At 35.2% G+C, this 26,876-nt stretch overlaps 2 protein-coding genes across 2 annotated transcripts in view; both read left to right on the top strand.

Annotated features, from left to right (window-relative positions):
* Positions 1 to 13,380, top strand: part of Rtf1 (RNA polymerase-associated protein Rtf1) — a 158,572-nt gene extending 145,192 nt beyond the window's left edge. The window contains exon 4 of the mRNA XM_073989360.1: positions 13,165 to 13,380. Coding sequence (XP_073845461.1) covers positions 13,165 to 13,271 — 107 coding nt within the window. The 3' untranslated portion in view covers positions 13,272 to 13,380. The remainder of the gene's footprint in view (positions 1 to 13,164) is intronic.
* A 2,893-nt stretch (positions 13,381 to 16,273) lies between these two features.
* On the top strand, positions 16,274 to 26,580 carry LOC141405252 (uncharacterized). The gene is made up of 2 exons (XM_073989363.1): positions 16,274 to 16,423; positions 24,685 to 26,580. Exon 2 carries the CDS (start codon positions 24,802 to 24,804, stop codon positions 25,582 to 25,584), a length of 783 nt encoding a protein of 260 aa, XP_073845464.1. The 5' UTR covers positions 16,274 to 16,423; positions 24,685 to 24,801; the 3' UTR covers positions 25,585 to 26,580.
* Positions 26,581 to 26,876: the final 296 nt, after the last annotated feature.

Consider the following 26,876-nt stretch of genomic DNA (forward strand, 5'->3'; position numbering starts at 1 on the left):
CTCCAGATCTCCGACTTCGATATTCAGCGTCCTCCTGACCTCCTTGGTCCATGATGTAAAGAGAGTTGTAGTTGATTTTGGTGGCGAAAGCTGTAAATTTCTCGCCATAAATTGTATTTCTGTATTTTTCTTCACCTGCAGTACACTGGATTCGACTGAAATTTTTCACATAAGTTTTTGTATTTTTCTCCACATTTTTGATTACTAACTTCGTCTAAAATTTTTGCGTTTGCGTTTCTGTATTATCTGTTCTGTTTCACATCGCTATCCAACGATACTGTATTTTTTACATCTTCTGCAAATTCGTGTTTCTGTATTTCGTCACTAGCACTGAGTTCCCGTTTCTTCACCATTTTTGTTGTTGTATCAAAACAGGTTTTTCCTTTAAATTTTATTTTATTTTGTAGGAAAACCGATTTATTGGTGTCAGGCAGCAACAAGAAGAAAAAAAATTGTTTTCCCCCTACTTTGTAGGCGTTTACCCCACTTCTGATGTAGTAGCAGAGACTAACCATGTCCGTACTGGTTGTCTAAATAAAACTCAGCAGCAGTTGAAAAAGATGAAAAAGACATTTTATTATTTATTTAATTTATTTTGTGCATCTATGTCCGATGTTGTCTGTAGATTGTATTTGGTATTTGGTTGTTGCGGACAAAAGTTATGGCGCTTTTATTTCGCTTTTTAAGAAAGAAAATAATATAAAAACGCTAATTATTTTAATGAGCACCATTGTTACAAAAAAGTTCTCTCGAAGTGACTTCAGCGAGTAGATTGCATAATACCTGCAAAATGTTACACAGAATTCGCGGAATGTACATAAAATTGATAAATTATTGAATATAAGTCTACTTTTTTCAAAATTAAGGCCCATTTAGTGGTCATATAATTACATAAAAAATTGTTGTGGATCCAAACTTCACGGCGAATCAAATGAGATTACAATCGTACAGAGTGGTGTTATAGTTTTGATGTTACAGCCAAAATAAGCACATATTTTGGTCAAAAAAGAATTTTTTATTTGACAAAATATTTTTTCACATGCATTATGTAGTAGAAAACATTGGAAAAATCTATAGGAATATTTCCTTTGTTTTGCTTAAACCTCCCAATAAAATAGACGGCTTTTGCTTTATTGACATTCATATTAAAGCTTTCCCATTAGGGAAGGTAATTGGGTTGATGAGGATATATCTCAAAGCTTCTGAAATGGTAACAGAGGTCAAATAACCCATTTTAATTTACATGCATTTTAAAATACGTGTAAATCGCGTAATTATTAAGATCATTTTGTCCGCATGTGATTTTCATGTACAGCAAGACTATATCTTTTAATTTATATATATTTTTCGAAATTTACATTGGAGGCTAAGATGTAGCATCGGCTGCATCCTAGCATTAAAAAACCTATAAAATATCTCTAATTTGCGCAAAGTGCATACAATTTTTGTCCGCATCCGATTTCAGTGTTCACCATGAAAATCTATTTCGATATATATCTATTTCAAGGCGATCAATCAAGAGCCGTGGATGTAGCATCACACACTATTTTTTGAGATAAAATGAATGTAGCTTCCTTATAAGTGAAGTTTTCAAATCTCTGTTTCCGCTAAAACGAAGATGCTGTACTAGTTATTTCATTGCAGTAGAAACGAACCGCAGAAAACGCGATAAAACACGCGATATTTCCAAAAACAATTTTAGACGATTTTTCTACTTTGGAATTTCTTGTAACTCGCGTTTTAGTAGATGGATTTTCACGGGGAATGATTTATTGGATCAGGAACGTAAAAAACTAAAATGTGCAATCAAGTACGAAGAAATCGAATAACAATTGTTAAAATTAGGCCCGAAAAATATGATTTTTAGAAAAATGTTCGCACAAAATTTTCGCATTTGGATGCAGATTTCTATGGAGCTGTGCAGACTACATTCACAATATTCCTATCAAATAACTCAGAATCGCGACTACTACAATCCTATATATGGTTTTTATAAAAACCTGTTTGCGGAATGAAATTAGAAGAAAATTTCAAAAAACACTGTAAATCTGGCTTCAAAATGTCAGCATCATTTAATGGTAGAAGCAGGCGAAATTTTGAAAAGTAATACATTAGTGAGATGATCCTTATTTAGTTTGCTTCTGCTTTTACTTTGACAGGAAACTCGAGAGAAGTGTGGTCTACTCACAAATAGAGAGATAACAAAAAAAGACATGGTGGCTTCAACCCATTTTCACAAATTTTTTAACATAAATATAGCCACAGCTTCCTCGCATATTATCTTTTAAGGCCAATATTTTTTGCCACGTCCAAAAACATTTCATTTTATCCAAAAGTATTTAATTTGTATAATATACAATCACGAGTCGCGTGTTCTAAAAGGGTAAACCTTGGCTTCAGCTATGTTAAATTTTCAAAAATATTGGTGATATATATATATATATATATATAAGTTAGACCTACGAGAGCTTAGGTCTGAAAAAAAAAATTAAGATCGTCTAGATCCTAATTAAGATCTTCTAGATCTTGTACGCGTTACTTTGTCGAAAAGGAACGCGGACCCTTTTAAACCCGGAGTTCAATTATCAAAATTGAACTTAAGTGACACTTATCAAAAGTTTCGCCGCTCCCGAATTAAAAAAACCGTTTGTTGATTTAAGACGACTTTATTCACTGACAGTTGGTAAAAGAGTGAAGTTAATGTTGTGTTACAATCATAAACTAGATTACAAATATTTGCTTATTTGACATTATGATTTTCCATGAAATCATGTCACTTAGCTTTTAATAATTTGTTGTTACCAAATTCTATTAAATTTGTCTGCACGCGTCGAGCGTTGCATTGATTGACCGGAAATTGCATTTCTTGGGTTTATTGAAATCGGACAGACGAAATGTTCTGCAAAGCAGTTTCATTGAGTTGGCTGCTTTTGCAACGGAAGTGTATTTTCTGATTTATTAAAATAATTAATTGGAATTTAATATTTGGGGCAGATGAATGTCTGCAATGTGCTTTTGCAACGGAAGTGTATTTTCTGATTTATTAAAATAATTAATTGGAATTTAATATTTGGGGCAGATGAATGTCTGCAATGTAGTTTAATTGGAATTGAGTTTAACAGAGTATGCAACTTTATTGTTGCTGAGCTTTAGTTTTATTAGGTAAAACAACATATTATGTGTTAACTCCTCCCCCTTTAAAAACGATTGTCCTCAATCGTTAGAAATATGGTAGGTCATCCACTTTTTGTGGCCCTGGTACTTGAACTTTGTTTTGAGTGATTGGGAGGATCTGTGTTAACCCGTGACTAGGGGCAATTGTATGAAAGACTACGTTTTGTCGTTTTTTCATGAAAAACCCAGTTATCAATAGACATATAGCAAACATTGAAAATAGAGAGAAAATTGTATATTTGGTAACAACTGCTTCTGACTTGAGTTCATGGATGGACTTAGTATTATTAATATGCAAATGGTTTAACATTTCCAATGATAAAAGATTTATAAATTCATCTTCGACAGGCGTTTGTTGTATTGCTGGTGGATTAATTCTTGATAATGGAGCTTCTAAATTTTTGTACAATTTGTCATTAATGCGTAACGTTGCATTGTGGAATTCTATCAAAAATGTTCCATTTAAAGTCTTGTTATTTACTGTTCCACTGAAATCATTAAGAAAAATGACACCGGGTGAAATATTTTCTATCGGAGGAATATGATACGCGTTAGTTGTTGGACAGGATGAATTCGATCCGTGTAGTAACGGTGGGATGCAAGTATCGTTGGAAATATTTACCAATTGGTCATTTTGACAAAATTTTACATGTTTTGTTACAACGCATTTGCTTTTTACGCCAAATATACTGTTATTATTTTTTATAATTTCATTAAACTTAGTACTTATAAGTCTATTATTTCTTTTTACAGGTCTGATTAAAAAATTATGGAATATTTCTTTGCTAGTTAGAGGGATTACAATAATATATAAAAGTTTTTCTGATTGTACAATACTTTAATTTTTGCAAATTCTAGGGCTTCTTCTATTGATGTAATAATAATGTTATCTTCTTTTATTTTTTCGAATGCAATTTTCATTTCTTCTTTATTTAACAAAAATGAGTTTACAATATTTTGTTTTGCCCATTGCATTGCGAATTTAATATTAGTTAGTTCCTCTTTTGTGAATCTAAGTTTTATCTGCATGCTGAGTGCAGCTTCATTTACATAGTTAGTATCTTGTTTTACTACTTTTGATATTTGATTTGTAATTTGGGTAAGGTTTTGTAATCTCTCTGTGAAAATATCATTTATGATTATTTGTTGATTATTATTTCGGATTGTTTGGTCTAAATCATTTTTAATCAATTCAAAATCGTCGTGATCTGGAGATCCCGCGATATATTTCCAGGCTGTGCCTATCATATTAATGGCTCTTTTTTTCCTGTATGCTTCTACTGGCTCTATGGATTCGAGGATACCGTGTATTTGTGATATTTCGTGCGTAAGGAGTGGGAAAAAAGGATTGGATTTAGGTATGGCTTGTGTTATTTTCCATTGTATGTCATTAACGAGGTTCCTGTATCTGTCTATGTCTATGATGTGGATAATGTTAAATGTTCCATCCTGTACTTTAGCTGGACCATTGTGAATTGGTACAAGATATGACTGTGTGAAGTTAAAAACATGCATGTTGATTTCTGAAGAGGTGCAAAGAAATGCTAGGGTTCTGTAAAAAGAAATATAAAGAAGGTCTCAGTTTTTAATGTTGCTTTTATGTACTACTTTTCCTGATTCTGTAAGAATAGTTTTAGAATGGTTTTCTTTTACTATCTCTTTTTTAAATCTTGGAGACAATTTGGTCCCTAGACGCTTATGGATTTTTACATAAATTTCGTCACCTGGGTCAAATTGTTTGATTGGTTCCCGATTTTTATTATGGGTTTTAAGGTCAGCTACCTGTTTGTCTCGTAATCTTTGGATATTATCTTGTCTTGCTTTATCATACATTTCGGGGTCTATGCTAACTCGTCGTCCGAAAAATACCTCGAGTGGTCTTTGTCCTGTTGTGCTATGTATAGTATAATTGTATTCGTAAATTGCTCTGTCCAATAGTTCAAGAAACGTAGGGTATGTCCGTTCAGTTCGAAGGCAACGCATAATTTCAGCTAGGGTTGAGTGAAATCGCTCAACCTGACCGTTCACGACGCTCGCGTATGGTGGAGCTTTGTAGATTTCTATTTCCAATTGGTCTTGTAACATAAAAATTATTGATGCCGAATTAAAGGATTTCTCATTGTCAAAAACTATAATTTTTGGAACACCGAATAAAAATACTAATTCTCGTAAAGGTTCTCTTATATCTTCAATGGCTCTTGACTTAATAATTCTACCCTGCGCGTATTTTGAAAATTTATCCAATGCTGTGAGGACAAGTTTATTCTCCGTTTTGAAAATATCAATGTGAAGGATTTCTCCAGGATATGAAGGTATTGGTGTTTCCCTTAGTTCAGGCTTCGGTGGATGCCTGTCGTATTTGTTTTCTTTGCAAACAGTACATTGCTTTACGATCTTGTTAATTTTATTGTTCATACTGGGAAAATAATATTTTTCGAGAATCTGTATTTTATTTTCTCTGGCATTTCTATGAGCTCTTTTGTGTGTGCTTATAATTATTTCATCCTGTTGGTTACTATCTTTAATATCTTCAACTTGGAGGTTCGTAAATCTAATGCGATATTTTGCAAAGTGCTGTGGGAAAATTTCTTGAATTTTTCCCATTAATGTCTCGGGTGCTTTGATGCCATTGATTACAGAGGGATTTAAGTAATTTTTCAGAAATTGGATTAACTGATCAGGGGCATAATCTATTCCTGGAAGTATATGCCTGTGGATGGTTGGGAATACTATATCGAACTGATAGGAGTTTGTTGCACTAGGGTCAAAGATTATCTGATTCTTAAAAACGTTAATTGGTGCTTCGACACTATAAATAAGGTTATGTGAGGAACTATCGTCACTATGTGTCATTTCCGACATAGAATTAACTTGCGATACTTCAGGCACTCTGGATAGGGCATCTGCCACTACGTTACTTTTTCCTGGTTTATAAAAAAGCTCGTAGTCGTATTCTTCCAATATGGCTTTCCATCGCTTCATCTTGTTATTATTATTTTTATTACTGAGAGCGTAGGTGAGTGGCTGGTGGTCTGTGTATATTTTTACTTTTGCTGTTCCATATAAAAAATTCCTAAGACTGTCAAGGGCCCAGACGATAGCAAGCATTTCCTTTTCGTTCGCCGCGTAATGCTCTTCTGCCTTATGCAGAGTTCTTGATACAAAGGCAATGGGCTTGTCTCCTTGAGACAAAACTGCTCCGAGAGCATAATCTGACGCATCAGTTGTTAGCTCGAAGGGATTGTCATAATTTGGATAGTACAACAACGTATCTCTTGATAGTAGAGAATTTTTTATCTTTGTAAATGCTTCCTCCTCTTCGGTATTAAATTTTATAGAAATTTTAGACGACTGTTTTTTTGATATTCGACCCTCTTCACCTCTCAAAAGTGACGTCAGTGGTTTTGCCAATTTTGCAAAATCTCTTATAAAACGGCGATAATATCCCGCAAGGCCTAGGAAGGATCGAAGTTCTTTAATAGTTCTGGGTTGGGGAAAGTTTGCAATGGCTTCAACTTTTTTTGGGTTTGTTTTTATACCTGCCTCGGATATTATAAATCCGAGAAATTCCACTTCTTGTTTAAAAAAATGACACTTGTCCAATTGGACTTTCATATTTGCTTCTTCTAATGTTTTGAAAACATTATGAATATCACGAATATGGTCCTCTTCGGATTTGCTGTATATAACTATGTCATCGATATATACGTAGCATATTCTCCCTATATGTTCGCGGAGAATATCATCGAGAGCTCGTTGAAATATCGACGGGGCATTTTTTAAACCAAATGGTAAGCGAGTGAACTCGTATTTGCCATTATTAATAGAAAATGCAGTTTTTTCCACATCAGAGTCTTTTAACGGAATTTGATGGAAGCCGCTTTTTAAATCCAACACAGAAAAGAATTTGCTATTTCCTAACTTCCCTAAAATATCGGATATTTCAGGAATCGGATATCTATCTGAGATTGTGACAGAATTTAGTTTCCTATAGTCTATTACCATCCTGTATTGTTTATTCCCTTGGGAGTCAGGCTTTTTATCAACTATCCATACAGGTGAATTGTATGGTGATCTTGATGGTTGTATGATTCCATCGTTTAGCAACTTTTCCACTTGCATCTCGACTTCACGTTTTAATGAAGCCGGATAAGGGTAAAATTTGGTATACACTGGAGAATCATTTGATGTACGGATCTCTCCAACTACCTTAGTTGTGTAGGTTAATTTCTCGTCTGGCTCTGCGAAGAGCTTAGAGAATTTATCTATTAAGAGATTCATGGCTTCCATTTGCCTAGGGTTCATATGGTCGTCAAGTAATTTTATAGCATTTACACTTTGGCTAACATGTTGTTTAAGTCGAACCTTGGTATGCTGGCGAACGATCATATAATTTTTATTTGTGTAAATGACTGCGTCTAAGGCTTTTAGACTGTCATTACCTAGAATGCCATGGAAAGATTTTAGACTAGGCATTAAGTAGAATTTAAGTTTATCATCTAATTTGAAAAGGTTTATGTACGTGTGTGATATAATTTTTACATCGCCTGCTACAGATTTTGCGAAAAACGGAATTTTGTTTGGGATTATTTTTTTTACTAAGTCCGGTTGGATGTAATTTTTACTAGATCCTGTGTCAATTAAAATTTTTAAGATTTTTCCGCTCTCCGTTCGACATTCAAAATATGGAAGCGAAGAGCTTGTCATTCTAAAAAATGAATGTCATCAAGCTCCGAATCTGTTTCATTGTCTGGTATATTACTTTCAGAATAAGGGTCATAGGAATAGTTTTCCCGATCTTGGTCGTAATTTTGTGACGTTTCTTGTTCTGTAAAATAATCCTCATAACTAGTGTTGTCGGGCTCGAACGTATCTGGTGTATCTGTATTTATATGGAATGTTCGTTGTGCCTTCGGTGGACTAACGTTATGGTTTGACGATGGATTAGGGGGTCTTTTACCGAGGAATTGATGTTGATGTGGTCTATTTGAATAATTGATTTGCTGTGAACGAATACTACGATCGACATCCATTGGTTCCGCTGGCTTTGGTGCCGTTGGGCGTGGTGGAGGCTGTTTCGGGTGGCCGAAACTTGGTGTACCAATATTGTAATTATTGTTCATTTTAGGAAGATTATGTGGGTTAGGTATGTAGGCTATGCTTGGGTGGAACTCTTGTTTGTTCTTTTGAAAATTATATTTCTGGGTCGGAGATGTTTGATGATGGCTTTTTTTAATTGGCTGAATATTTTGATTTTGGGCATGATTAGTGCGGAATTTCTGGTTTTCCAGTTTGAGGCACAAATGAAGAGCCTGGGGTAAATCCGCAGGTTCTCTCATTCCTAGCAATCTTGGTAGATCCCCATTTAATCCTCTTACAAATGTATCGAGGGCTTTGTTTCGATAAGTTTGTGTTAGTAGACTTAGAGCCTCATTTCCAGCCTCTAATCCTCCTAGTTTGTTTAGTATCAAAGATAAATGTGAATAAACTGCCTGATAAAATTCTTGAACCGTTGAGTTTCCTTGAATTAGACCTGTCATTTGGTATTCTAACGTTGATACATCTCGTTTGTCGGCGTAGTGTAAGGTAAGGCACTTGGAAATTGCTGGCCAATCTAAAGGAGTGTTGTACGACTCTAGTGCTATGTCTGCATTACCTACAATTTTATTCCTAATTACGTTCAAAATACCATAGTATTTCGGAGTACCTTTCAGATTTTCATAGATTTTTAAAATTCTTTCCACACTTTTTCTCCAGGAGTTGAACTCTCCTGGTTTTCCCGAGAATTCCCTTAGACATTTAACAATGTCAGGGATTTTGTCTAAATCTCCTATATTGCCTAAATGTTCCGCGTCGATAGATTGGTCTACCGTGCTTGTATGAATGGCGTGCGGGTTTAACGCAGCCTGTATCTGGTTATTAACAATTTCGAGAATAAGATTTTTAAGGTCTGTCAAGTTTATTTGTCCTTCTTTCCTGTTAGGTTGTGTTGGGGGATGTGAAGGATTTGGGGTGGGGGACATTTAGGATGGGTGGTCGCACTAAATTATTGGGATTTGCCATCTTAATAAGAAGCTAATTTTGCCAAGTACAAATTTAGGATATTTCACAGAGATTTTTATTGTTTATTTTAAGATGAATCGACTATTTTCTTTTTCTTATTTTTTCAGAGAGGACTTGAGATTGTATTAATTCAAATATATATGGTTTCTATTTCTATATCTATTATTGTAAATAGTAATTATATCTTACGATAATAACAGCAAAGTTGTCATCTTGGGACTGTGGGTATATAGTGGGTTTCGCTTCAATATCTCGGCTTCTTAGATTTCTTCCCTTCCTTCAATATTTGGCTTATTGTGGCACTGCCTCGTTTTAATATCTCGGCTTATTAGATTTCTTTTCACTTTTTAATAGTTGGCTTATTGTGGCACTGCCTCGCTTCAATGTCTCGGCTTTTTTAATATTTCGATTATTGTGGCACTTTAGATTTGTTTCCACTTTTCACACTTTTTACTTTTTAGTTTAGGTTTTTGTTTTCAATGTTTTTGTTCTTTAAAACATTTACTGTTTTGCACTTTATTTATTTTTACTTTTTAATAAAGGTTTTGCTTTTTTTCAATGTGTTTATTTATTAGATGTTTTTTTTTTAAGTGTTCACTTTTTTTGCACTTTTTGTACTTTTTAGTGAAGGTTTTGCTTTTTCAAAGTTTTTTTCTAATTATTAGATGTTTTCTTTTTAATGTTCACTATCATTTATTTTCACTGGTGAAGCGGCTTGCGTTCAACGCGTCCCTTTCCTTAAGTACTCGGGGGCCTCTTTCTTCACACTTTTTTTTTAATTTTGCTCGGGCGCCAGTTAGACCTACGAGAGCTTAGGTCTGAAAAAAAAATTAAGATCGTCTAGATCCTAATTAAGATCTTCTAGATCTTGTACGCGTTACTTTGTCGAAAAGGAACGCGGACCCTTTTAAACCCGGAGTTCAATTATCAAAATTGAACTTAAGTGACACTTATCAAAAGTTTCGCCGCTCCCGAATTAAAAAAACCGTTTGTTGATTTAAGACGACTTTATTCACTGACAGTTGGTAAAAGAGTGAAGTTAATGTTGTGTTACAATCATAAACTAGATTACAAATATTTGCTTATTTGACATTATGATTTTCCATGAAATCATGTCACTTAGCTTTTAATAATTTGTTGTTACCAAATTCTATTAAATTTGTCTGCACGCGTCGAGCGTTGCATTGATTGACCGGAAATTGCATTTCTTGGGTTTATTGAAATCGGACAGACGAAATGTTCTGCAAAGCAGTTTCATTGAGTTGGCTGCTTTTGCAACGGAAGTGTATTTTCTGATTTATTAAAATAATTAATTGGAATTTAATATTTGGGGCAGATGAATGTCTGCAATGTGCTTTTGCAACGGAAGTGTATTTTCTGATTTATTAAAATAATTAATTGGAATTTAATATTTGGGGCAGATGAATGTCTGCAATGTAGTTTAATTGGAATTGAGTTTAACAGAGTATGCAACTTTATTGTTGCTGAGCTTTAGTTTTATTAGGTAAAACAACATATTATGTGTTAACTTATATATATATATATATATATATATATGGTAAATAACAAAAATGTTTTGCAATCGATGAATCGTAGTTTCACCCTTTCAGACTTCGCGGACTGTTAACATATTCTATAAAGTATGACTACAATTCTTTAAAATGAAGTGTTTTAGGAGGGATCCCATAATGTCGACCATTAAAATTAATTTTCGTGGAAGCTGTGTTGGCATCAATGTAGAAAAATGGGTAAAAATGGGTTGAAGCCAACAAGTATTTTTATGTTCCCATGCGATTTCTAGCTTAACCTTACATTTTATAGACCTATTCCCAAAGAATGAATCACAGAATACTCCATGGGCAATAAGATAGCAGTGTATGACTTTTCGATATATCCACTGCATCCACCTAAAATTGATGCTGACATTTTGAAGCCGGAATTTCGGGGTTTTTTTTAATTTTTTTAATAATCCGGACGCGCAAGAAGATAATATTCCAAACTCATAACACGATTATAGAACTCGTGATTTTACGTCGTTTGGTGCATATCTCATGAGTGTGCTCCTTACAGCATCCTAGTAATTGGAGTCGAAAGGCCAAAATTTCATGCGTGAATTTTCTTACAAAACATATTTTTTGCGTGTAAAATTTACAACTGTCATTCAATTTCCTTTGAAACCCGCGTGAATTTAGTTTTTTTACGCGACGGTTCTAATTAAGCCTTCCGCGATCGAATTCATCTACTAAAACCGCGGATATAGATACCTTGAAAATCGGTAAATCAGCAAAAATATATTTTGACAAATCCGCGTACTAAACCGCGATTTTCTTTTCTTTCTTTTTACATAAATGGAATCCTTTACTCGCAATTATATATGCGAAAACACGTGTCATAAAAAACAGAGATACGCGAGTAATATTATGGGTATTTCGCCAAAAATTGAATGTGGAGGCACATCCGAGGTTTTTGAAGAATCTATTTGAAATAGGTGTATATTGACGTATTTTTGATGGGCGCTGATGAAACCGGATGCGCATCAAAATCGTATGCACATTGCGCGACTTTTACCAACTTTAAGGTTTTTTGCAGTGCATGATGCAACTGGCGGCACACAACGGCCGCTGACTGAAACATCGAAATATGCATAAATATTGAAAGAGATTGATTCGCTTTATCCAAAATCGGATGCGCATCAACCGACTTTAACTAATTGCGAGTTACAGGCTTTTTAATTTTCATATCGTTTAAATGATAGTAATTTCAATATTACTCTTAATTTCCTATCCTTATAAGTAATCACAGTAAGCAGTTAAGCTTTCACGATGGTAAACCATACATTTTGATAAAGTTTTAGCAGAATACTTTAATTTATGTATTAGATTTTAGCGAAATTGTTGGATAACTATCAAATATTTTTTTCTAATTTTTCGAAACAAACCAAAAAATATATTTGTAGCAATATTTTCCAACAATGAGTTGTTTCTCTTTTGTTGTTGTTATAATATGTAATTTATAAAGCCAATGTTTATAATTTTGGTTTCCCATTTTTTTACGCGTTGTCTAGTTTCTGTACGTATTTTTAATTTAGTTTTTAGCGGTTTATACGGACTCTGAGTTAGTATAATTTGAATTTATTGCCAGTTTTTTTTTAATTTTTTTGATTTTCCGCGAAAATAAAAACACATTTTGGAAACTTTGGTGCATCTACGGATGGATATCAAATGCTGTTACTGATATATGCTTACATTTTCTCAATACAAAAAATAAGAAATTTTAAAATATTTTTTCTTTATAAGAGGATAAAAACCGCTATAACTTTTGCGCGCATCGGCCAATTTCGTGAACGCGAGCAGATTTGAAACCAGATTTTTTCCCTTTAACTCTATACCAAAAATCGTAGATATGCTCGCGAAAAATTTTTTTAATTTTTTTCAAATGGAATTGCAAAGGAATTTTGTTATTTGCCATATATATATATATATATATATATATATATGTATATATATATCAGAAATTAAAATTGTAATTCCCCTTGTAGAGTTAATGGGGCTGAAAACCCATATGGACCCAGAATCAAAGATAATGCCCCATAAGGACATCCAATATATTTCAAATATCAATAATATTTGTGATTGTGAAGAAAATGTGCTAAACTACTTTCAAAAATAAGAAAACATCAAAAACCGTTCGAATAAAGTTAATATTTTTATGATTTTAGAGCAAAAAATGGGAGGTCCTGTAAGGTATATTACGCTTTGTAGCTCCTCTGCTCCAGTAAACGAGTAAATAATGGATTATTATCAACTCTAACAGATCTTAGGTGTTATTTAAGAACAGCGATTTAGAACAGTGATATATATATATATATATATTTATAAATGATTTCAACTAAAGATATTTTTTAAAATAAATTTGTTTTATTTTTAGCAAATGCAGTCACCAATCTTCCGAAGCCTGTTCCCAAAATAACGGAAACAACAACAAAGCGATCTTTGAATCTTGAAGACTACAAAAAGAAAAGAGGACTTATTTGAATAGAATATTTGTGAACTCATTTATTAAACGTGATTTGTCAATAAAACATAATTGCTAAAATGGAAATTATATATCCCAAAACGTAATAAAGCAAAAGTATAAAATATATTTGATCGTTTTTTTTTTCTGTGTGTTGTCAGCTCGATGGGTATATCATGTCATTAGGCTACGAATATACGGTATAGAAAAATAATGGATTGAACTTGTTTTGCATTAATCCATTTCGTACTTGGTGTTCAATTTTCCGAACAATAAAATCACTTTTTCAAAAAAATATTTACGGTTGAAAAAGGTAAAAATTTAAACAGGTTTTAGTATATATATTAAGTGTCATCTGTCAGCAAATAAAAAAATTCTTTTCTCGAAAACTACCCTCCCACATTTTAATTAATTTTAAAATTAAATATAAAATTAAAATTATTAAAAAAATGAAATTTAAACACTAAAGTTACTAAAGTTTTTACCTATCTGGCTTTTATTCCAAATGACTTATGGCGAACTGAACCAAAATAATTAATATTTAATTTACTATTTGTCTTCTGCCGACATCTACTTGGTATGGATTTAAAGCTTTGCTGGCCTTCTTGATTAATCTTTAATACACCAAATAGAAACAGAAGTATTTGTCATTAAAGTAAAAACTTCAAAATATAATATTTTACCATAAATGACACATTTTTAATTAATTTAAAGCTTAGATGGTTCAGTTTCATTATAAAGCTCTCTCCTTGCAATATGTCTAACAGAAGCAGAATATCTGACATGGAAATAAAATAGAATAAATTGGAAATTGGGATATCACAGAGTCTGCTACAACATCGCAAGCATTTCACCAATTTTGGTAAAGAAATTGGGAACATCGTCAGCACAATTTAAAAAAAAACGGGAAAGTGGGATGTGCGCCAACCTATTTTGCATCATAATAAAGGTGATATTTTCCTCATCCATTGACGGGCTTCCCTCTTGGAAAAGGACTACTAAAAGCGGAGATATTCGCATAAGAATAACGCTTTGAATTGCCCACATAAGTTTTTTTGCCCATTCCGACCCGTTATTATTATCCGACCATCCACTCCCAAAATTTGGTGCCGATCCGATCAAAATTGCGACTGGTAGCGTGATTACAAGGATTAGATGGACAGACGGACGGACACACATAGCCAGATCGATGAGACATTAATTTTGGTATATACATATACAGTATAGTCTCGATAATCCGGACAAAGCGGTAATCCGGACACTAGAATTTTTTACATTACAGACTCGGTAATCCGGACGACATTTCATATTTTTCGTACCTCGATAATCCGGACATCAATATTTTTTCCTATCTTGAGCATTCGATTCTTATTTAGTTCATTGAAGTTTTCGTTCTTGGTTGTAGCAATTGGTGTATAAATAAGAAAAATTAAGTTTTGCAAAGTTTTCGGTCCACATCTCGTTTTTCCGGCTAGCCACTGTTGACACAGTTATACAGTCAATATGGAATTAACTATTGGAATCTGTCGAATGATTTTTCTACTCTTCGACCATTGATGTCTAAATATGATAAGCAACAGTATTTTCAACCCTGTGTTGGGTAGCCTAGTTCCTTAAAAATCGATGATAGGTGTTTACGACAATGTAAACACATTCAGGGTTTAATACCCTGGTGTGAACCTGCGTTAAGAATTTATGCGTGAACGCCGTTGAAATTGTTGGTGGTGGCGGTGGGGTGTAAGTTTGTCATTTATGTTTTCTCACGCACACACTACCACCGAACAACGGTTTTTTGATCTATTTACGAAAGTAAATATATAAACACTTCCAACTGCAGACCGGCAAACAGGTTTGCAGTTGGATTGCAATTTGGAATTTTTTCATTCGTCGAGTTAACTTGAAAAACGCCGGAACTTTTTCTCCCCCTCAGTGAACATACAAATTACAAATTTACAAAGAATTAATTACAACACAAAATAAATAGAAAACATTGTACCTATAAACTAACACAAAGTTAAAAGAACAAATAAGTTAACACATTAAAACTTACAATCTAGAGTGCTAAAATACTTACAAACTAAAGGGTTAAAATATTTACCTGAAAGCTAAAAATACTTACCTTGTACATATACTACCCAGCAAACTAAATATACCATAACCTAAATTATGCGAATTCGAAACTTTTTGCATAAATTAATCTACATAAATCTATCCTACATACTAGATCTAAATCTATCTAAAACTTACCTGCTATATGTGTGAAACCTTACCTGAAAAATTGCCCGCTTAAAGATTAAAATTGAATTAAAAACTTACCTAAGTAAAACTTACCTTAATTTGCCTATGTAAAACCGATAAAAAACGGACTACTTAAAACTACAACAATTGTGCTAAATCTTGTACATATGTATATAACCTAAAACCAAACATAAAATCTACCTGTTATATAAAGCCTGTGAATTCAAATACCTAAACCTAGAAGATTACCTAAAATTGAATTAACCTAAAAATTGTCTATTCTAAAACCTAGCCTAAAAATAAAAACCCTTGAATAAAACCTAACCAAATTAATATCACAGAAGTTAAATAAAAGTGTTTTAACTAAAAAAGATCCTCCGGAACCGGATTAGAAAAAAGTGAGGTTTTTTAAATAATTAAAAACGAAACAGAAAGTACAAAACATTGTGAGTTGGACAAAACAAGATCAATTTAACAGTACAAATAGTTTAAAACAATACGAAACAGAAAAATACAAAGTGACAAACATATAAGAGTGTTTTATAAAACAAATACAGTGTGAACAAGACAAAGTGAAAACAGTGGGTTCAATACAAAAATACAAAGTGAACAAAAAAGGTTTTTAGAAATTTAAAAACAACAAAAATTATTCACAAAAACAAAACAAACGAAATACAAAGACAACGTGAGTACATATAAGTACAAGATCGTTTTTTAACAACATAAACATACAAAGTGAACATAGTGAGAGTGGACATTTTAAAAGGTTTCAACAAAAAGAACAGTTAATTTTTTCACAAATACAACAAAAAACGGTTCGGGTCGCGAGCAACAAAACACAAATCTAATCAACAAGCAACAACAACAAGGAGCAACTGGAACTAGGACACTGACACAAACTACAACCACAAACTATTTACACCCAGCGAACAAAGTGAGTACTTGTTGGATTTTTTCATTTTGACAAAAGGAGAATATCGGGAGCAGGCAAATCCTCAATATTTGCTTTGACCCATATCCTCATTGTGACCCAAAAACAGTTTTGACCCTTGTAACACTGCCTATTGCCACAAGACTCAAAAATTGTTGAAACTGACTCGATAAAAACAGTTGTTTAAACCGTTATTTTGGACGGACATTTAACGAGATATGCATGTATTTACTGGAAACACATACATAAGTAGAAGTACATAGTGGAAATTGCGAAACGTGGAGTTCCAATAAGTACATAAGCGCCATATTGACACATATATACAAGCACATACAATATTGGGAAAGTTAATGGAAAGTTTGCATACCCAACATACATAAGCGCCATATTGGTGCGGGAAAGGAAAAACAAGTTTTTTTCTATCTCTCAAAATACTTGTCGTACATGCAACCTGGAATACATAAATACGATTATATACCTTATGTAATAGATGACTGGCGGACAGACATATTCGGGTATGTGATGAAAACCGAATCGACTCGATTTGCAGAATAGAAATGGTATATAATCGGAATGCCGTTGATGAGATATATAGTTTTGCTTCGCAAACGCCCCTTATTTGAATAATATTTTTAAAATCCATTTTCAATTTCATTAAAATATTCACCGAAATTGGAGTTACACGATTTCGATTTATGGCAAAACGAGTCGAATCGTTTTCCATCACATACCTGATTATTTAATCGTATATAACCTTAAAATACTAACCTAGAAAGCATTTTTTGGCAAAAATATTTTACGTCTGCTGGACAGACACATCGATTATCCAACCATACATAACCTAATGATTATTTTTGTGGAAATTTTTGGAAAAAACATTGCCGTCTGGTGGACAGACACAGCGATGAAACACTCATACATAACTTATGAACATCTTTGTGGTTTTTTTTGAAAATAAGTTGTCTGTTGGAAAGATACAGACCTGAAAACATTTTTGGAAATCTTTTGGAAAAAGCTTAAACGTCTGGTGCACAGACCTACAAAATACAAAAGCTATAAACAATATAAATTTCATGCGAAATATAACAAGCGTCCGTTGGACAGACGGCTTAATAACCCAGCACACAATTACAACGAAATATTTTCAAAAAGGATTTTTTTGCCAAAGTAGTTAGTCTAACCCATTGCTATAATATTTTACGCTTGTATAAACTTCTATAACTTTCAGCAACTTTCTGTGACCCAAAATATTTCTGTGATTTATTGCAGAAATTTTTGCTGGTAAATTTTTGCGGTAAATTATATACTCTTTTGAATTTTGTGAACTTTTTGTCATTTGGAGACCTCTTGGAATCCTTCTTTGCGTTTCGACCCAAAATAATAACTTCGGTGACACTTTTTGATCGATTTCATTAATATTTGTTGATTTTGACAGATATTAGACCCATATAAACAACGTTTAGAGGAAAAATTTACCTTCACACAATTAATAAAATCCACCTTCAATAGGACAATAAGAGATTTTATACACTCTCGGCGGTGAAAATGTATTTTTCTGCAGTTTGGTACGTGCAACCCAGCACACATTTTGATTGTGGTTTCAGTTGGTCTCTTTTTTGTGAAATTCTTTGTTCGTCGGCTCTTTAAATAGGTTTACATGTGAAATAGTATGGGAATTATACGACTTTTTGAAATATTTTATAAATTATGTTGTTTTGACCCAATATTTTTTTCATTTTTCGGAATATTGTCGGATTTTTTTGTATTTTTCTTTGTTTTGAGAAACTTTTCTGGAAACCATATCTGATTTTTTGATCCAAAATTTTATCGGTTTGTACTGCTTTTTGGTCGATTTCTCCCTTGTTGTCGTCTTAAGCAAAAACTAAGACTCCTCTTTTAAAAATAATACTTTTTGAAGGAAAAATTTTTATCAAAAGTGCATAAAGTCCTCCTAGTCAAGGATATTGTAAGAGATTTTATGCAAATTTGGATTATTCATTCGTAAAAATCGTTGATATTCGTCTTTTGGAAGTTTGACAACTCAGCAAACAATTTTTCGACTCTCGTTTGGTGGATAGAAAAGTATCCCAAAAATTATTACAAACTTTTCTGACTAGTACTTCGGATAATTTCACTAATTTCTCTTGATTTGGCGACACTTTTGATTACTAGTTCAAAGTTTTATTTGTTCTTTTCAATCGTTTTTTTCACGTCATTCACGTTTTCTCATTGCTCTTCAAAATACATTTTTCTCAGTTGACCTTCTCGCTTACCCAAATATATTCGCATACGTTTTTCGAAGAAATATTTAGCGATCGAAAACCTGTGCCGAGGTCGGACAGGGTTGAACATTTGGAAGATAATTTGTTACTTTCAAAGAGTTTGGTAGTTTTTGGAAAATTGGACCCAATTATTCGTTGTCAACTACCTAAAAGGAAACACTTTCTTACTTTTGAGCATCAAAAGAAAGAGAAAAGTGGAACTCCTAACCAAAAGGTCCTTCTCGTTGGGCTTCTTTCGGATTTTGGAAAATAAACAAAATTTGTGAAAAGTTATACGCACAAAGGGAAGATGGACATTATGCGATAAATACGCGAACAGCGTCAACGACCCGTTGGATTATATTTCAATTTTTTCAATCACCAACCCAGAAGATACTGCGGACACATTGGAGACAACCCGTATGGAGTTAGATTCGCATTGGAGTGTAGTCAAGAGAGCGTATGTTGAATGCAGAGAACATAAAGCAGAGGAAGGAGGAAAAGATATTGACAAAAATAAATTAAGGAAGAATTATATGGAGGCGATGGACTCGTACAAAAAGGCGTTAAGTGCCATTAATATACAGTTGCAAAATGCTCGTGATAAACGGATGTTGGAACAAACAAAAAGAGAATCATTAGTGACCCAACAAGGAAAGGAAAAGGAATTTACTTCCGTATCCCGCTTACCACCATGCGACACAAATATATTTAAAGGAGGATATCAAGAATGGCCAACATTTCGAGACTTATTTACGGCGATTTACATCACAGGATCAAAATTAAGCAATGTCGAAAAATTATTCCATTTAAAACAAAAAACCACGGGGGAAGCAAAGAAGATTATCAGCCACGTTCCATTAACAAATGATGGTTTCGAATTAGCCTGGAAAAATCTTACTGATAGATACGAAAATAAGGGAATGCAAGTAAATGAGGAGATAAAGACCCTTTTTAATCTGCCAGGAGTTTCGGCCGACTCAAGTCATTCACTACAGAAGTTACAAAGAACTGTAAATAGTTGCATATAAACGTTGGAATTGTTGGAAGTCGATGTCAAAGGATGGGACCCTCTTCTAATATACATTTGCTGTTCAAAGTTACCGAGGAATTTTTTGGAAGAATTTGAGAACTCACTCAGCAATTGTAAACTACTCCCAACATGGGAACAATTTAACACATTTTTAACCAACAAATTCAAAACCATGGAATCGGTGTGAAATATCAAGCCTACGATTTCGAAAATTGCTCAGCTGAAACAATCCACTTACAACAAACCTAGATTTTTGAACACATTTCAAACAAATATTACAAAACCCACAAATAAATTTAGAGATAGACCCAAAACGAGCCAAACTCAACAAAACAAGAAACTGAGTTTTCAAACTTGTCAACTTTGCAAGTCGAGCCACTTTATCAGAGATTGTTCAGAGTTTTTAAAGAAGAGTATCAACGATCGGATTCACCTAGTAAAGACTTCGGGAACGGAAACCCAGTCAACAAATGCATACCTAGCTCGGGTGGAGACACAACCTAGAAACAGTGCCGCCACTCATACACAACAAATACAGTCCACAACAAACTTAGAGCCAGCAACTGTTACAACTTTGACCCTCCAAGATAAACATGTCGGTGAGAAACAATCTGGAGGTACATTACTATTCACTGCCATTGTACAAATAGAAACAAAAGGACAGCTGTATGATGCCAGAGCTCTGATAGATTCTGGATCACAATCAACATTCATTTCGAAAAAACTGAAAAATCTTTTGAAATTACCAACAAGAAGCAACCTAGTTCATGTCACTGGCTTAAGTCAGTTTGCCTCGGAGACATCTACAAAATCTTGCTTATTTACAATGCGATCCAAGTTTGACCCAGATTTTAAACTGGATGTGTGGGCTCCAGTTTTAAAGACCCTACCTTCGAATTTACCGCCACAAAACTTAGACCAATCTCAGCTACAAGATATTACATCGTTGGAATTAGCCGATCCGAAGTTTCATATCAGTCAGCCTATCGATTTACTCATAGGTAAGGACATAGGACCCTTGATATTTTCGCTTGGAACTCCGATGAGAACATTTAGATCAATTTTAACCCAAAAAACTAAATTTGGATAGATTGTTAAAGCACCCATACCTGGGAACAATATTCAACGAAAACAAATTGCTTTGCTCAACACAACATCGATTGAAAAGATACTCACAAGAGAAGAGACCCCTAAAAAAGTTTTACGGTCAGAAGAAGACCAATTTTGCGAAAGAAATTAAATTGATACAACATTACGTAGCAAGGAATGTCACTGGCTTAAGTCAGTTTGCCTCGGAGACATCTACAAAATCTTGCTTATTTACAATGCGATCCAAGTTTGACCCAGATTTTAAACTGGATGTGTGGGCTCCAGTTTTAAAGACCCTACCTTCGAATTTACCGCCACAAAACTTAGACCAATCTCAGCTACAAGATATTACATCGTTGGAATTAGCCGATCCGAAGTTTCATATCAGTCAGCCTATCGATTTACTCATAGGTAAGGACATAGGACCCTTGATATTTTCGCTTGGAACTCCGATGAGAACATTTAGATCAATTTTAACCCAAAAAACTAAATTTGTATAGATTGTTAAAGCACCCATACCTGGGAACAATATTCAACGAAAACAAATTGCTTTGCTCAACACAACATCGATTGAAAAGATACTCACAAGAGAAGAGACCCCTAAAAAAGTTTTACGGTCAGAAGAAGACCAATTTTGCGAAAGAAATTAAATTGATACAACATTACGTAGCAAGGAAGGAAGATATGTTGTGACTCTCCCATTCAAAAAGTGCGAGGAATTGGGAAATTCCCGGAACATTGCTTTAGCCCAATTCTTTCGAATGGAGAAAAAACTTATGAGAACACCCGAAATAAAAGAGGAATATGATAAGTCAATTATCGAGTATTTGGAACTTCGTCATATGAGAAAGATTAAGCCTGAGGAAATCAATGACACACCCAACTATTATTTACCACATCACGTAGTAATTAAACCTGATAGGCTCACAACGAAATTAAGAGTTGTGTTTAACGCCTCTTGCCCCACCTCGAACAAAACTAGTCTCAATGACACATTGTTTCCTGGACCCATTTTACAACAGGATTTGGTGATACAAATCTTAAAATGGAGATTTTTTAAGTACGCCTTTAATGCTGACATCACAAAGGTGTATAGGCAGATACTTTTGGACCCGAGACAAGCTAAATTTCAACGAATTCTCTTCAGAAAATCACCACAAGACCCAATTGAGGATTATGAATTGTTAACCGTGACATTTGGAGTAAATTGTGCGCCGTTCCTGGCTTTGAGGACTCTTATAAAATTGGCAGAAGATGTACAAGAGACATATCCAAAAGCAGCCAATATTATTTTGCAAAATCTATATGTGGATGATGTTCTTGCTGGAGGACACACAGTTGAAGAAACAATTCAAGCTCGAAAGGAATTGGTTACAGCCTTAGATTCTGCAGGTTACAAACTTATGAAATGGGCTTCAAATCATCATACCATCATAAAAGATATCCCTCAAGAGAATTTATTGCCGCTTAACTGGCTGGACATCGCTGAAGATGCATCCACAAAGACATTGGGAATTAGATGGAACATTTCAGGCGATTTTTTCTCATTTACGCCCCCAGCGATGGAAGATAGAGATGTATATACAAAGCGAGAAGTACTGTCTACTATAGCCAAGCTGTTTGACCCATGCGGGTGGCTAGCACCGATCATAATTGTAGCCAAACTCGTGATGCAACAGATATGGTTGGATAAAATCGATTGGGATGACACTTTAAAGCCCCTTACTCTTATAAATTGGGAAAACTTTGTGAGAAACAGCAAAGATATTGAGTTACTGAAAGTTCCAAGATGGATAACATTTACATTGAATAGTTCTGTGGAAATACATGGATTCTGCGACGCGTCGGAAAGCGCGTACGGGGCAACGTTGTACATTCGAGTAGAGACCCCTGGTAACAGTGTTCAGACCTTTTCGTTAGCCGCAAAGACCCGAATGGCACCAATCAAAAAATTGTCAATACCACGACTGGAATTATGCGGTGCGGTTTTGCTTTCAAAACTAGCCGCCAGCACAATGAGGAATCTTCAGATATCGGATTATACGACCCAATTTTGGACAGATTCCACCATTGTTTTAGCCTGGTTGAAAAAGCCTCCTTCACACTGGAGCACTTTCGTGGGAAATCGAGTTTCGGAGATCTCTGAAAATGTTGGCCAAGAGAACTGGCGACATGTAGACTCAGAAAACAATCCTGCTGATATAGCCAGCCGAGGATGCTCACCCACAGAACTTAAAGCTCATAAACTCTGGTGGAATGGACCTCATTGGCTCACATTGCCCAAAGAGCGTTGGCCATCGAATCAATTTCATGACGAAACAGACCTAGAAGCCAAGGCGGTCAAATCCCTAACGCTTTTCGATCAAAAAGATGACCCCTTGAAAAATTTCTCGTCGTTATCTAAAGTTTATCGAGCATACGCATATGCCTTACGACTCTGGAAAAACACAGGAATCAGCAGGCAGCATCTTAGAACCTCAACATTAGATCTCACGGCCAACGAGATTCAAGATGGAAAACGATCCAGTATTATACAGACCCAAAAATTCTTCTACTTAGACGAGTACGAGGCTTTGGAGAAAAAGGCGAGAATTTCTCCAACCAGCTCACTCCTAACTCTGAATCCATTTTTAGACCCTAAAGGAATCATGAGAGCCAATGGGAGATTGGTGCAGTCAACAGCAGTCAACAACCCCGTATAGTGAGCGGCATCCTATAATTCTTCCACATGGAGCGATCCTCAGTCAACTACTGGTTGATTTTATTCATAAAATCACTTTACACGGTGACAATTTATTGATGTTAAGAGTGATAAGGTCAGAATTCTGGATATTCGGCCTTAAGAAAACCATACGGAATTGCAAAGTGTGTATCATCCATAAGAAACAGACCCAGGATCAACTAATGGCATCTCTGCCGCCAGAAAGAACATTCCTTTCTAGACCCTTTACAAACACAGGTGTTGATTTTGCGGGACCCTTCAATATTAAAAGCTATTCTGGCAGGGCCTGTTTTCTTACCATGTATTATTCATGTGCTTTGCTACAAAGGCCATACACTTAGAGCCAACCAGCGACTTGTCGACATACGCTTTTTTGGCCGCCTTCTCAAGGTTTGTCAGCCGGCGCGGCTGCCCGGCTAGTATCTATTCCGACAACGGTACAAACTTTGTAGGGGCAGTTGATCTTTTAAAAAGAGATAGAATAGCTTTAGTGAAAAACTTTCAGAACAGTGTTCTTCAAAACAACTTTCACCAAGATCTTAATTGGAAGTTCATTCCACCCGGAGCTCCTCACATGGGCGGCTTGTGGGAGGCCGGAGTTAAATCTTTCAAGACCCATTTGAAAAAAAGTATTCCCAAAATGAACTTTACCTTCGAAGAATTCACAATACTTCACATAATTCGCGACCCCTCAGTCCGGCAAGCGACGACCCAAATGATTTCGCTCCTTTAACCCCTGGCCATTTCTTAATCGGCACAGCTATTACACTAGCTGAGCCCGATATTTCTGACACTGATATCAGTCTTGTTAATCGTTGGAAACGATTCAAAGTCATTTCACAATATTTTTGTAATCGCTGGAAACTAGAATATCTCCACGAACTTCATCGAAGAACAAAGTGGAAGTATACTCGGGAGAACATTAAAGAGGGAGACTTAGTAGTTATAAAAGATGACCGACTCGCGCCAAATGAATGGAAAATGGGAAGCGTTGATAAAACTTATCCAGGTAGCGACCAGAACACAAGGGTAGTTGACGTTCGGACGGCTAGTGGTTCAATAAGCAGACCCATTACAAAACTTGTCAAATTGTTTTCCGACTGACTAGTCGGGTTATTTTTAATGAAAGAATTTAGTACTCCCATCTTGTTTTTTGCAGTTATGGCCGCCTACCTACCCAATCAGGACTGGAGACTGGAAGAAGGAGCCGTTGGTGGGGCCCCCATTGCCAACCCGAATCGCCAGGCCCGGGCAGAGCCAAATCGAAGGCGTCAAAATGATCGCAGTCGATCAAATCAACGACGAGGCCAAAGAGAGGAGAGGAAAGACCGGCCGGGACACTGGCACTACTCTTGCGGTTTATGCCAAGAGGACCATCCGCTCAGCTCGTGTGATCGTTTCCTTCAGCTCACACCCTACCAGCGCTACGAGACTGTTGGCACCGGATTGTCCCTCCCTCACCGCATGTCGACGTTGCGACTATAGGCACCACACGCTGATCCATGGGGCCCCACAGTTGGACAATTCAATTCAGCCCCCAGCACCAGCCACTGTCCTCAAATGGAATTTAGTGTTTGTCCCGACAGCTACAATAAGGGTCGTAGGCGATGATCCTTATTCCTGGGCGACGTTACGGGCGCTGATAAACAAGGGTGCGTCCATGTCCAGGATATCCTACTCGTCGTTCCAAAGGATGGGGCTTCGATCATTTACGTTTCTTGGAAGGCGGTTCACAACATTCAAAATAAAGGCCCGTAACCTGAATGCCACCTGGACGTTTAAGGTTCATGCTTTCATAACTGATGAACTGCCCTACAATCCATACTGCGACCCCATAATAGAAGATCCGACCCGGGACTTCACCGGTGGCAGCTTAGCTGATGTCGACCCAAGAAGCAACACGCCCATTGAACTTGAGCTGGGGGCTGACACCTACTCGGCCATTTATCAGGAGGGTCGGACGTTCTCTGGTGTAGGAGGAGTGTACGGCTACCAGACGGAGTTAGGCTATGTTCTAGCGGGGCCCACCCGAAACCTGCCGCTCAATAGTCCTTACTAAGGGATATACACACGTCACTGCGGGGGCAGAACATGTTTACGACAATGTAAACACATTCAGGGTTTAATACCCTGGTGTGAACCTGCGTTACGAGACTGTTGCGTGAACGTCGTTGAAATTGTTGGTGGTGGCGGTGGGGTGTAAGTTTGTCATTTATGTTTTCTCACGCACACACTACCACCGAACAACCGTTTTTTGATCTATTTACGAAAGTAAATATATAAACACTTCCAACTGCAGACCGGCAAACAGGTTTGCAGTTGGATTGCAATTTGGAATTTTTTCATTCGTCGAGTTAACTTGAAAAACGCCGGAACTTTTTCTCCCCCTCAGTGAACATACAAATTACAAATTTACAAAGAATTAATTACAACACAAAATAAATAGAAAACATTGTACATATAAACAAACACAAAGTTAAAAGAACAAATAAGTTAACACATTAAAACTTACAATCTAGAGTGCTAAAATACTTACAAACTAAAGGGTTAAAATATTTACCTGAAAGCTAAAAATACTTACCTTGTACATATACTACACAGCAAACTAAATATACCATAACCTAAATTATGTGAATTCGAAACTTTTTGCATAAATTAATCTACTTAAATCTATCCTACATACTAGATCTAAATCTATCTAAAACTTACCTGCTATATGTGTGAAACCTTACCTGAAAATTTGCCCGCTTAAAGATTAAAATTGAATTAAAAACTTACCTAAGTAAAACTTACCTTAATTTGCCTATGTAAAACCGATAAAAAACGGACTACTTAAAACTACAACAATTGTGCTAAATCTTGTACATATGTATATAACCTAAAACCAAACATAAAATCTACCTGTTATATAAAGCCTGTGAATTCAAATACCTAAACCTAGAAGATTACCTAAAATTGAATTAACCTAAAAATTGTCTATTCTAAAACCTAGCCTAAAAATAAAAACCCTTGAATAAAAACTAACCAAATTAATATCACAGAAGTTAAATAAAAGTGTTTTAACTAAAAAAGGAAAAAAGGAAGTATAACCCCCCAAACAATGGGTGTTCCTTTCCTCTGAAGGAATTAGTTCCTAAGGCCTCCGATTAGTGAGAAAGTCCCTTGTAACTGTGTAATGTATTCCAATGATGTTTTATCTAGAAATGTTTAAAACATTTAAAGCGTTGGGATTTATAGCATAGTTTTTAAATCTTTTAGATTCTCAACTCATGTTTCGAGTTACCAACAAAAATCGGTAAAATTAAAACGCAAAATTATGAATGAAAAGTTTAAATAAAAGTTAACAGTACT

The sequence above is a fragment of the Musca autumnalis genome, unplaced genomic scaffold, assembly GCF_047663935.1.
Source record: "Musca autumnalis isolate F117 unplaced genomic scaffold, ASM4766393v1 scaffold_5, whole genome shotgun sequence".
NCBI classification, from domain to species: Eukaryota; Metazoa; Arthropoda; class Insecta; order Diptera; family Muscidae; genus Musca; species Musca autumnalis.

What these genes read in the sequence shown, in the direction of transcription:
- LOC141405252 (XM_073989363.1), top strand. Translation starts at nt 24,802, where the DNA reads ATGATCGCAGTCGATCAAATCAACGACGAGGCCAAAGAGAGGAGAGGA.